The 13,630-nt window shown below is 39.5% G+C and overlaps 1 protein-coding gene across 6 annotated transcripts in view; it reads right to left on the bottom strand.

Moving 5' to 3' along the window:
* Cntnap4 (contactin associated protein family member 4) overlaps positions 1-5,140 on the bottom strand; it is a 237,004-nt gene extending 231,864 nt beyond the window's left edge. For all 6 annotated transcript variants that reach the window (XM_076837934.2, XM_076837938.2, XM_076837940.2 and 3 more), the window contains exon 1: positions 5,056-5,140. In XM_076837934.2, the coding sequence (XP_076694049.2) occupies positions 5,056-5,140 (85 nt within the window). The remainder of the gene's footprint in view (positions 1-5,055) is intronic.
* Between the last annotated feature and the right edge of the window lie 8,490 nt (positions 5,141-13,630).

Genomic DNA, 13,630 nt, shown 5'->3' with positions numbered 1-13,630 from the left:
AATTTAAAAAACAATAAATAAATAGAAGGAATACCAGTAAAGTAGAGAAAAGGGAAGAGGGGTTGGGGGGAGTAGAAATTCTGAGGTATGAAATGGAGCAAATTACATTCCACACATGTATTAGTATGTCAAGATGAATCCATTGTCATGTATAACTACAGTGTATTGATAAAAACATTTTAAAAAGTAAGTACAACTCCAAATGGATAAGATATTTACATACAAATTAATTATACTAGCATGAGAAGGTGAAAGGCACTTCCTTAATTATTGTGAATTCTCAGTGGGTAGTGCTTAAATGAAAATCTATTTTTAAATTTGCTCTAGAAATCTTGCCAATTTCAGTGTTTTTAGGAAGCTACTGCTTTAAAAAGCATAGAAGCACAAACACCCTTCAAACATAAGCATTTCCCTCATAGAATTACTTGATTCCAGATGTTAAATTCCTGATTAATATGAAGTGGAATATTTTACACTCATGAAAATGTAAAGTTACAGCAGAATTTTTATTCTAAATAAGAGGCAAATAGTTATATACTATTTTAAACATCCTAGACTATAGGATTACTTAAAATACCCCATGATCAACCAAAACTGCTGAAATTTTACAAATAAATATAAATAATGCATACTCACTGAAATAACAAGATTTTTGGACAATCAAATATTTAAGAAGAAACATGACAAAAATATTAGCTTGAAGATTTCTTCTATTATAACTCCTAGAAATATTACCATTACCTTCAGTACCACAATTCTATGGTGGGGGGGGGCATTTTGAACTAAATGACTGACTAAATGCTAAATGTTATTTTAGTATAATTTATACACTATCTCTGTCTTGTCATTATATTACATTGTATAATATTTCCATCAGAAGTCAATGAACATTTTCTATAAAGGATCAGATAGTAAAGCAGGTACTTAGAGACCATAAGTAAAATAATTTTAACAAAAATTTTATTTATAAAAATCAAAATATAATATTCCAGTACAAATTTTTCTCATACACTCCTACAAATAAGGTGACTAAAATTTGAATTTCACATAATTATTTTGAACCATGAGCAATGCTCCTTTTGTTTTGTTTTCAGCTAAAAATGTGAAAAATCATTTTTAGTTCATAGACCATAGAAAAACAGTCAGCAGAACAGATGTGGTTTGTGGGCCATAATTTACCCACTTCTGAGCCTAATACTACATTAACTTATACTTGATGTGATACAATTCTAATAATTTGCTTTCACTGAAGAAGTCAATTTAATCTGGATATATAGATTGACTCCAATAGAGAAATTGTTTATATATGATATAAATCCCAAAAACTAATTTCAGAAGATAACCATAATGACTATTACTTTAAGCACTAGGTACCACTCACTGAAAGTCATGTTGGATCCCTATGTTAATTTATGAGCCACGTTACCCTAGAGTCAAAGGTTTCCTTTGTCAAACATGATTTGAGTGGCTGCAGTAAATGCAGAGAGTACACCAGGTGAATGAAAATAAATCACCACTGCTAGTAGAGAAATTAGTCACGGTGCACACCAGTCATTTCCACCCAAAGTTAGCCATTTAGGCAGTGCATCATAGAATTATATTTTATCCATACTTCATTATTGTTTTCTAGCTATTTTTGGCCATAGAGATGAATTTGGGGGAGAGGAAGAAAGAGAAAGTTTCAAAGTCGAGTTTTAGCAATTTGAGGATCTGTTCAAAAAACCCACAAAAGTGGCCATCTACTCAGGTGATTACTTTTATCAGTTACTGATTTTACCACAATTTTAATGTTTGCTTCTGGTAAATATCAACTCTATCCTTTATTTCTATTAGAAAAAAGAACATAGTGAGAAGCTAACTTCTAATTAAGTCATTGGTCAGCTCCTTGGTAAGCATCAGTTCTTCCCAAGTAAGACACAGTAAATATGTATGTCTGAGGCCAAAGAGCCACCATTACATGATCCACAAGGTAAAACTAAAGCAGGACTCCTATTAGCCAAATTACTTACACCTGCTCTTTCTCTTATGGCGAGCAGACTCTTCCTCCAACACAGTCTTACTATTCAGAGATGGCAGCTCCTCCAGACCAAGTACAAAATAAAGAGATGGCTTCTCTTTTTTAGTGTGTGTCTCTTAGTAGGAAGTGAAGGAAACAAGAGTCAGTGTAGCTTCTCACAGATCAAGCCTATCTACCAGGATCTGTCTCTACCTTTTCATGAAAGGGTCATCTCATATAATAACAAACTCACCTCAACAAGAACAAAGAGAAAAATCTAGGGGCTCCTTCACTACTTTTGAAATGTCCAGTGGGACAACAGTAGGCAAAGAATGTGATCCATTTACTATGTCTCATCCCTAGACATGAAAGTACTTATCAGGGCCCCCCCAAAGTGTACAAGCACATGGGTCTAAGTTTATAAATATTTAGATTCGCACATAAGCACAAGTGTTTACTAGTGTATGTGTGTATTTATATAGAATATTTCTAACAGAAAGATCAATTAATATTCCAAATTAAAGTACGCCTAATCCTATGTCTACAGAGTCCTCTGTGAAAGCAGTCATGTTGGACCAACAACTAGCAACTCAGCGGATGACAAAGGTCTTTGTATTTGCCTAAGAGACAGACTTTTAATTCTTTTATTCACATTCAGTTCTGACTTTAATATTAGTAATCACGATGGATTCAGTTTTTACTAATATGTGGTCTGGTCCAGAAGAGTTACTAGAGCTATTAGAACATTTTGAAACACATGCTAGTTGATGGTTGCTCATTCTTTTGCAAACTTCCAATTTGCTCGTGAACATATAGACCTGTACTTCCAAAAAGGATAAAACGCATGGTCTACTTTCCACTGTGACCTGCTAACAAATGGACCTGCTTCTTCCACAAAGTAAATCCTTCCCAAATACTGAGGAATAAAATAAAAATTAGGAAATGAAATATCTTCTTTCATATACAGCTGAAAATCACACTGCCCAAATGGTAACAAGAATTTACAAAATGCAATGTAAATTACATGAAGGCAATTAATGACATTTTTTTGACCCTTGAAGAACAGTCAACTCTTGACGGATGTGCCAACCAAGAACTTCAACTTTATTATTTGAAAGTTCCTGGGAATTTAAAATGTATAGGTTCTCTGAGTTCAACCAGTGTTAAGGAGAGCATTACATGACTTCCTGAAGAAACCGAGGCTGAATGAATACAGAATCAGGATTGAGATTTTAAGTGTCAGCAAGAGGCCCAGCCAGAGCTGAGCAGACTGGAATATCGAGCTCTCAGATCTCAGCATCTCACCTTTTCTTTACATTACAAAAGAAAGCTCTTCCATGTTGATCGGCTCCTTACACTTTCATACAACTAGCAACCCAATTAAACCTCTTAATATACCACAAACCCAACTAGAGGCAGCATGTTGGAAAAACACGCTGTGTTAGGCCAGTGTTAAGCTCTGCTGGTCTTGAGGGACTGATCCTTGCATGGATGTGCTGCACATTGTAAGAGTGACCTCTAGTGCTTCCTTTTTGGTTGAACTTCAGCAGTTGGGAGATGAATTACTGATGCCTTTTCCTACAAAACTTCCCTCGTGTGTGGGTGTCTGTATTGTCTGTTGGTTGGCTGCAATATTGTCAACAGCTTGTACCCCCTTGCAGGATTCCAAGATTTTGAGGAGGGAAAGTGATGCAAATTTTCTTGACTTCGTGGGATTCCCACACACCCAATTTAAAACTGAATCTGAAACACAGAGCAGCACCTGGAGTGAAGTTTTCTCCTTAGAGAGGGATAGATGCACCCTGAGGTTATGTGAATTCCTAGTGATGGAAACACATCGAATGGAATCACAGTCACCATGCAGCCCGGGATAGACATTTGGCTAGGGATGGTGAGTTTGTAATGTTTTTCTCACATGAGAGCCCTTGAGTGAAGTCAGATGACATCCCTCCCACACCAAATGTCTGCTTGCTGGCTTCAGTCCCCCAACCCTATGCTGGTGGTGGCACAGCAGCCGCATAAATTCCTGAAGAGGCCTCATAGCCCTTTCTTGAAAAGCAAATGAGCAAATGGGATTTTCCTTTAAAATCCAAGAAATAAAAAGTTGAATTTCTTGAGCTTGTTTTTCACTCGTTGTGGAGGGGGGATTTCTCCCCTTTAGAGAACCAAATACAACTTTTAAAACTTTTTTTAAAAAAATCTCTAATAACAAATGGATGAAGGGAGTCTGCCAAATTATTTGGGGTGATATTTTAAATTAGAAACAAGATTCTCACAAATCTTCCCTGAATCCATCAACTCAAAAATCAGAAATATTCAATTCAATATTCAGTCACGAATTCATGAAGCAGAAAAGCCAACCAGTAAAGAACACACTTTTGAAAAGAGAACACCTGAATGCTTTTTTTCTTTCAGTCAAATGTGGGGATCAGCCCTCTCTCAGGAGAGCTCCAAGTCTCCTTGTCTAAGGAGCCAGGACACAGCTCTTATACTGAGGTTTGCCTCCACCAGTTCTGCCTGCTCCCAAAGTCTGCAGTACATTTTCGGTTATTAGCCTGCATCATTTTAAAGATGCAGCCAGCCAGCTACTCCTCTGCCAAATCGCAAACTTCAGAAACCTAAGCTAATGCAGCATAATGCAAAGTCTGCCGGTTGTTTTCACGTTAGACATAATTCCAATAAAATTCAGTAATCCTCAAAGGAAGAAATGAAGACATTCGCAGGCGATACCCTGGTTAAGATGCTAATTTAATGTTTTACTAGAACTTGAGCATTCTCAATGAATATTCAAAGACAAGAGAGTAGGATCCCACTCGTAGACAAAGAGAGAGAGAGAGAGAGAGAGAGAGAGAGAGAGAGAGAGAGAGCTCACACTTTGCCTATACTGACCAGATCAAGAGGAAAGAGGAGCATCAACCCCGGTCCTAGTTGCAGGATTTTTAAATGATGCTTCATCATTGAGAGCAATAGGCTCTGCAGCCATCTCAGCAGCAAATAACAGAATCAAAGTTTTGCAGGGAGCCCCCCTGCAAGTTTTAAATCATTGGCTGTATACTTACAAGAATTCCCAGCTTCCGCTCTGCTCCAATTGTGAGTAGATAACAGGAAAAGCATCTTGAGGAAGGCTCCAGCGACAGACCCCATGTTCCTATTTACGGAGCTCCCCCAAAAGATCCTGAGTGGCTCTACCAGCGCTTGAGTCGGGTTCTCAGTCCCTCTCCCAGCTCTGACTGGATCTTCAGTATCTCCAGGTCTGCTGTCTCTCCCTCTCTCCTCCCTCCCTCCCCTCCTATCTCCCTCCCTCTTTCCTGCTCGCGCGCGCTCTCTCTCTCTCTCTCTCTCTCTCTCTCTCTCTCTCTCTCTCTCTCTCTCTCTCTCCCCTCCCTCACACACACAGCCCTGACTCCTCACTGAAAAGCACCCAGTATCTTTTCTAACAAGCATCCACACCGACGAGGCCACGCCCACTCCTGGCAGCAGTGGTCCCTGAGATTGGCAGCCGCGTCCTTCCTCCCATCCCTCCTCCAGCAGCAGCAGCAGCAGCAGCAGCGCTCAGAGCTCAGCCACGCGCTGCAGGTCATGAAAGCTGGACCCAGAGGCCTCCTGCTCGGGGGCCTCCTCGGGGCTCCCTCCCCTCCCCTCTGATCTCCAATAATCCTTAACCCTTTTTTTTTTCCTGCTGGCGGTGGGGGGTGGGGGAAGAGGCCAGGCGGTGGAGCCTTCTGATTTGGGGGAGGTCTCCTATTTGACAGGTGCCAGCCAACCTACTGAGCCCTTCCCGATGATCCCGGAGTCCATCCAGGTAAAAACTGCATTACGTTTCAAAACAAAAGCATAAAATGAGAATAGAAATAACGAAGCAGCCTTGGGAAGTTGTAGCTAAAACTGTCCTCGGGGAGACTACTTGCTTTTGTTTTTCTCTGTTTCTATAAAACTATCCTCTTCGGCTTTGGTGCCAGGAATTTATTATGGAAATGCCTCACATGGGAACAGACACTCCTGCTTGGCAGAACTTTAAAATCATCTGGTAATAGTCTAGGAGAAATTAACATTTCTTATTTTAGTTAGTGCTTCAGGAGTACAAATCTACAAATGAGATGCTCTGGGTAGATTTATTTTGATATGAGCATCTTGCTGCGAATGCACAGTCACATTCACAATCAGATTCTTTAACAGCAATTCCCAGGAGGCCCCAAAAGGCACATGATGGGATCCTGATTAGAGGGACCACTCCACGCCCCCCCACGCACACACCCCCAACACTGAACAATGCAAAGATGCAACTCGAATGGTTTAAAGGAGAGAAGACTAAAGTTGACTTCATAAGATCAATGACTTACAGAGAAATTACCCTTCTAATGGCTATTTCATGGATAGTATTTCTTAAGCAGAATATTCAAATATTTAAATAAGGAAGTTAAGATCATGTAATGAGGAGCATATCAGATGGTGTCAGAGAAGATAGATAATCTCTTTAGAATAAACGTCAAGATGTCTTACTGATACTATGCTAGATTTTATAAAGATGGGAATCCGGGGTTCTCACCCACCTCTTAGTGATTACAAATTCGAAAAGACCTAAGTTGGCACCAGCCAACTTGCCCGGAGAATGAATGAAAGCAGGGAGGATGACAGAAGCATCCATAAAAGCTAAGCATATTTTTGTTTAGCTCTTGGCTGCAAAACAAAGCAGAGCGGATATTTTCTCTTATTCCTAAGTTACAGATGAGAAAACAAGAACACAGAATGTAAATTACTTGACGTGGTCATAGAGTTAGCAAGCGCTGAAGTTGGACTTCATCCTTCCGACTCCAGTTTTACTGGTCTCGCCCTAGGATTTGTCCTGAGATGTGTGTTCAGGTGTTCACCACCTCCCTGCCTCCAGTCAGGGGCAGCACAAACCCAAGACCTAGAAGAACAGCAGAACAAGAGAGAAGCAGTGCTTGAGGGTTTATTCTGCATTCCTAGACCTACCCTCCCGATTTTGATTTTTCAGCCATAACTATGTTAACTGACAATTAGTTACAGGATTATTAAAGGGGGCTAGATTTACTGGACACATACTGTGTGCCCCTTGTTGTCTAATTATCACAGCAATGCTTTGAGGAAAACACCATTGTGCCTCTGGAACAGACCAAGAGACTAGACCTCCATGAAGTTGAGAAGTATGTCCAGAGTGCCGTCAGGGGTAGACGAGGAACCTGGACTTGACCTTCTGGATGGGGAGCTCTGAAACTGTTACTTTTAATAACTCCATAGTGAGGAACAGGCTCTTGGGCGCTTCAGAAGAAAAATGTTATCTTCCCAGTCAAACTATATTAGTTGTTCCCACAGAACAGGGGAGAGAACAGATTTTGAAAAGTACACCACATAGAACAAAAAATGAAAAAATAACCTGAATATTCCATAACAATGAAAACTTAGGGTGAAGTATCAATGATCCTAAGTGATCCTAGCAGCCATTAAGAAGGGATTTTTCATTTCTGTACAAGGTGATAAGGAAAGGAGTTAAAAGCCAGCACTGACCAGCAGACTTGCCCCTGCCTGATGGCCACAGAGGGGAAGGGAGCTTCTGCGGAAAGGCCCAGATATGGATTCAGCTGCCACTGTGGTTTTAAGTGACTCACTGACACTGGCCATTGGTGACATAACATGGGACAATCTGCTGAGGGCCAGCACTTAGTGGGCCCTCAATCACTTCCCTGCACTAGATCTCTGCATAATGACTGTGCCCGGTAGTGGCTTCAGCAGACAGGGTCAGAGCTGGTAACAGGTTCAGTGCATGCTCTGGCCCCGCTCACCAGCTGCGTGCCCTTGGGCAAGTTGCCGATTGACCCCTATCCTGGGTTGCCTCCTCCGTGTATCAACTAACGAGCAAGATAATGACCACTAACATGATCATCCCAGGAGCACGTGATCAGCGTTGCTATTGTAATCATGACGTCAACCACACTCCACTTCACACCGAAATCTGAAGAGCAGAGGATTTACGGCTGGTCCATAGGAGTGACCCACTGTTGGCAGAAAAGGGTTGTCACCAAGACCTGCCAACTTGCGCTTCATTTCTCCATCCCCACTGGGATGGTATTCAGTGTCAGAAAAAATAAGGGGGAAAATTAGAAAAGTATGGAGATCTAATTTTGCATGGTTTTGCACTGCTAATTTAGACTTGAATCACAAGTCCCTTTGTATTTTTCCACTAATGAAGAAAAAAAGAAAAACCACCACTGGGGAGGCTTAGGGTTTGGTGTATGCCTATTATGGTATGGATGGGGTCTCACCTGAGAAAGCATTGTAACTCACATCAAGATTCTGTAATTTATAAAATCACCCTTTCCTCATTCCCTTGGCATAATTTACTAGAGAATTCTATGTCCCACCACACTGGTACATGGAAACTTCTAGACCTAGACTAGAAAAGAACCATCAGGCCATAGTGACACAAAGTCATATCAAAACACTAGAAAGATTAAATACAACTTCTTTGTTTCCATATGTAGCTAATAATTATTAAATCTATAGTTCTATTATAACATGTTTTCATTTCAAACCCTAGTAATCATTTTTTTTTCTAAAGTTTGGTTTATATTTATATTCCCAAAATGAAACTGACTTTTTAGACATATTGCTTTTACTGTTGTTTTTGTTGTGTATATACTAAACTTACCATCTTAGTTTAAAGTATACATACAGCTCAGTAGTGTTAAAAAAAATTTACATTATTGTGTGACAGATTTCTAGAAATTTGTCATCCTGTAAACTGAAAGCCTGTACCCATTAAACACTAACCCTGTCACACACCAGCCCTTGGCAAACATCTTTCTACTGTTTCTATGACTGTAATTACTTTAGTTAGCATAATGTCCTCAAAGTTCATACATGTTGTAACATGTGACAGGAGTTACTTCTTTTTGTGGGCTGCATAATATTCCATCATACATATGTATTTTCTATATTCATTCATGTGTCAGTGGATATTTGGTGTACTCCCACCTCTTGGCTATAACACTGCAAGGAACACAGGCATAAAAATGTCTCTAAGACCCTGCTTTCAATTCTTTTGCATAATTACCCAGAAGGATTGCTGGATCATCTAGCAATTCTATTTTTAATTTTTTGAGGAAGGCTCATGTTGGTTTTCATAGCAGCTGAGACATTTCAACTTCTCACTTACAGCAAACAAGGGTTTAAGTTTTTTATTGTTGTTTGTTTGCATCTTTGCCAAGGCTTATTATTTTCTGTTCTTTTGATAGTGGCTGTACTTATGGACATAGGTGAGATAGAATTGTGGTTTTTATTTGTGCTGCTCTCGTAATTAGTGGCATTGTGCATTTCTTCGTAAACTTGCCAGTTTCACCTTCTTTGGAGAATTGTCTATTATTTTGCCCAATTTTAATTGTGCTTTTTTTGTTTGCTTTTGAGGTTGGTTTGTTGTCTTGCTCTTGAGTTAAAGGAGTTCATGTCTCTTTCTTCCTGGTTATACGGTTTGGAGGGTAGATAGTTGTTCCTAGCAGTTCTCCCTCATCCCTTTTAATTTCTGTGACATTAGTTGCAATGCCCCCCCCCTCATTTCTAATTGCATTAATTTGAATCTCTTCCCCTTTTTTCCTTGTTTGTTAAAATAGTTTGTTGTTTCCAAACAACATTAGGTTTCATTAATTTGTTTTCCTTTCTCCATTTCAATTTTTTTTCTAGCCCCTGATAGCTCCTTCCCTCCCCCAACTTTTGCTTTAGTTTTTTCCTCTCTTTTTAGTTTATGGAGGTGTGAGGTTTGGTTGTTAATTTGAAGGTAGCGTTTACCACCACCAACTTCCTCCCAGTCCTGCTTCGAGTCCGGGTAGGCCATGTTCTTATTGCCATTTGTCTCTAGATAGTTTCTAGATTCCTCTGTGGATTCTTCTTTAACTCTTGGGATGTTAAACAGCAAGTTGTTTGATTTCCACCTATGTGTTTATTTCTACCAGTTACATTTCATGGTGAACAGAGAAGTTACTTTGTATGACTTTGGTCTTGTAAAACCTGTGAGGACTGGTTTTGTGGCCTCACCTGGGGTCTATCTGGTTGAATATTCATTGCTCTTGAGAAGACTCTGTATCCTGCAGTGGTTGTGTACCGTTGTGTGTGTGTGTGTGTGAGGTGTGAGTGCTCTGTGGTGGGGTTCAGATCTTCCTGTTCTATCATTGAACTTCACTCCAGTTTTGTTCTAACAACAATTGAAGGCAGCCTGGCTCAGTGGCAGTTGGGAGACTAAGGCAGGAAGTTGCTTGACCCCAGGAATTCAAGATCAGCCTGGGAACGTAGCCAGACCCCCTTCTCAAAAAAATAAATCAACTGGAAGTACAATATTCACGTCTCTTATTATTGTGCTGTTGTCTTTTCCTCCCTTTAGTTTCATCCATGTCTGCTGCATGGAGAGAGCTCTAATGTTAGGTGCATATATATTCTTAGGTATTGTATCTTTCAGGTGCACTGACCCTTCTGTTATTATATGATGTCTTCCTTTGTCTCTGATGATGATTTTTCTCATAGTTTACTCTGTCGGGCGTAAGTATGGTCACCTCTGCTCTCTTTAGCTTCCTGTGCATGAAACACATTTTTCTATCTTTTCACTGGTAGGTTATGTGTGTCCTTAGGACTAAAGTGACTATTTCGTGGTGGGACCCTTATGATGAGACCAGTGATTCTCTAAGGGGAGGAAGTGAGGAAGAGATCATTCTCTGCACCACGTTAGGTCACAGAGGGAAGTTGATCATCTACAAGCCAGGAAAAGAACCTTGCAAAGAATCAAATCTGCTGGCACCTGGATATTGTATTTCCCACTCTCCAAAACCGTAAGAAGTAAATGTCTATTGTTTAAAATAAATAAAACAAGTGTGTTGCAGACAACATATGATTGGATCTTGTTTTATTTTGATTTTTTTTTCATTCAGCCAATCTGTTTTTGAATTGGGGACAATTAATCCAGTTACATCTATTTTGTTACTGATAGGGAAGAACTTGTAATTCCTATGATGTTAATAGCTTCCTGTATGTCTAATAGCATTTCCATTCCCCCCCCCTCCTCTCTTACCGCCTGATTTTATGTTTCACTGACTTGACCTTTTTCTAGTGGTATGTGTTGATATCCTTCTCATTCCCCTTTGGGTACATTCTATGGATATTTTTCACTGGGATTACATAACACATCTTAGAGTTATGACAATCTGTTTTTACACTGAATCCAACTTATCTTCAAATACAAATAAAAATTTTCTCATTTACATCTCTGCGCCCCCCCCCCCCAGTTTACAGGTGACACAAATTGCCTCTTTATGTTGTGTGTCTATTAACACATTTGTTTTTATGCTTCTGCGTATGATACTACAGGATTCTATTGGTCCACAGATTTACCCTCACTGTGGTGTTCTATATTTTTGTATGGTTTCATGTTGTGATTTTTCATCCATTTACTTCAACTTCAAGGACCCCTTTAAGTACTTCTTATAAGATAAGCCCATTAGTGATAAATTTCCTTAGTAGTTGTTTATCTGGGAAAGTCTTCACTCTGCCTTCATTTTTGAAAGTTCGTTTAGCTGGATATGGTATTCTTGGGTGTCAGTTTTTATCTTTTAGCACTTTGATTAGATCATTCTGTTCCCTTCTAGCCTGCAAAGTTTCTACTGAACATCTAATAGGAATTCCCTTGTATAGAAGTTATTTTTTTCTTCATGCTTTCAAAATTATTTCTATGGCTTTTTGGCTGTTTGATTATGATGCACTTTTCTTATTTATTCTGTTATATATGACAGCAGGATGCAATTTAATTCATATCACACAAACAGAGCACAGTTTTTCATGTCCCTGGTTGTACACAAAGAGGAGTCACACCATTATGTCTTCGTACATGTACTTGGGGTAATGATGTTTATCTCATTCCACTGTCTTTCCTACCCCTCTGCCCTCTCTCTTCCCTCCCCCTGCTTTGCCCTATCTAGAGTTCATCTAATCCTCCCATGCCCACCTTCCCCATCCCCATTATGAATCAGCATCCTTATATCAGAGAAAACATTCAGCCTTTGGTATTTTTGAGGATTGGCTTACTTCACTTAGTATTATATTATCCAACTCCATCCATTTATCTGTAAATGCCATGATTTTATTCTCTTTTAATGCTGAGTAATATTCCATTGTGTATATATGCCATAGTTTCTTTATCCATTCATCTACTGAAGGACATCTAAGTTGGTTCCCAGTTTATCTATTGTGAATTGTGCTGCTATAAACATTGATGTGGCTGCGTCCCTGTAGTTTACTGCTTTTAAGTTCTTCGGGTATAAACCAAGGAGTGGTGTATCGATTTCTTACCTCAGATTTGAGGAGGTTTTTTTTTGGCCATTCTTTTTTTAGAGACTTTCAATCCTTTCTTCCTTTTCTTTCTGGAACTCCAACAATATGTGTGCTGTTCTGCTTAATGATGTCCCATATGTTCCTCAAACTGTCTTTCCTTCATTCTCTTTTTTCTTTCTTTCTGGCCCTCTGACCTGATGATTTTGAATATGCCATCTTCAAGTTCACTGATTCTTTCTTCTTCCTGGTCAGGTCTGATGTTCTCTATGGTGATTTTTGTTTGTGTGTGTGGTGCCGGGGATTGAACCCAGCCAGGGCCTTGTGCATGCAAGGCAAGCACTCTACCAACTGAGCTATATTCCCAACCCATGAATTTTTTTAATTCAGTTTTCATATTTTTTAACTTCAGAACTTCTGTTTCTTTGTAGTTTCTCTCTGTTGATACTCTCATCAATCCATCCATTCATTTCCTCATTTTATTTTGTAGCCTGTACTGTTTTAATTCATTGAGCATATTATGAGGGTTGTTTTGAATTATTTGTCTGGTAATTCATATATTGTCATTTCTTTAGGGTTGGTTCTGGAGATTAAATATGTTCCTTCAATTGGGCCACGTTTCCATGTTTCTTTGTATGCACTGTTCTCTTCTGTTGAGTCTTAAAGGTTTGAAAATCACCCACCTCTCCCAGTCTTTGAAATTTGATTTTATACAAAGAGAACCTTAACATTTCAGCTGGGATAGATATTCTAAAAACCTATTAAACCTTTTCTGGTAATGCCTCCTCTCTGGGCCTGTATCTATCATCTCATTGAAGAAGTTTGCCCATTCCTACTTGAGAGTTCCCCCTGGTGTCTGCAGGGAGAATACAGACACTATCATTCTGGTAAGTTGATCACCTTTGTTCTCATCAGCCCTAACCTGGCAGTGGTTAAGTTCAGTGGCAGTGCTTAAAATCAGGGAAGACAGAAACCAGTCCCTCAGGAAGTCCGATGAAAAGTCAGAATGGTGAACGTACATTTCATCTTCTTTTTTCCTCCCTAGGGAAAGGTTGAAAGTTGAGATTTTTCTCCTGATCACAATGTACTGTACTTGGAGAAGGGCTCTGGTGAATAAGTAGCATGATTTTCCTACCAGCCTTCCATTCAATTGACTTCACAGTGGCTTGGGGTGCAGGAACTTCTTACCTGGTTTTCAGAGTTTGTACCAAGGTGATTGGGCATGTACTGTTGTTAAGTTAATATCTCTGTGGGATCAGAAAGGTCTGAGGTTTTCTATGGGCCATCTTGCTGATGTCACTTTTCAATATT

Source organism: Callospermophilus lateralis, chromosome 18, assembly GCF_048772815.1.
Source record: "Callospermophilus lateralis isolate mCalLat2 chromosome 18, mCalLat2.hap1, whole genome shotgun sequence".
Lineage (NCBI taxonomy): Eukaryota > Metazoa > Chordata > Mammalia > Rodentia > Sciuridae > Callospermophilus > Callospermophilus lateralis.
This window is presented reverse-complemented; position numbering and strand designations above follow the sequence as displayed.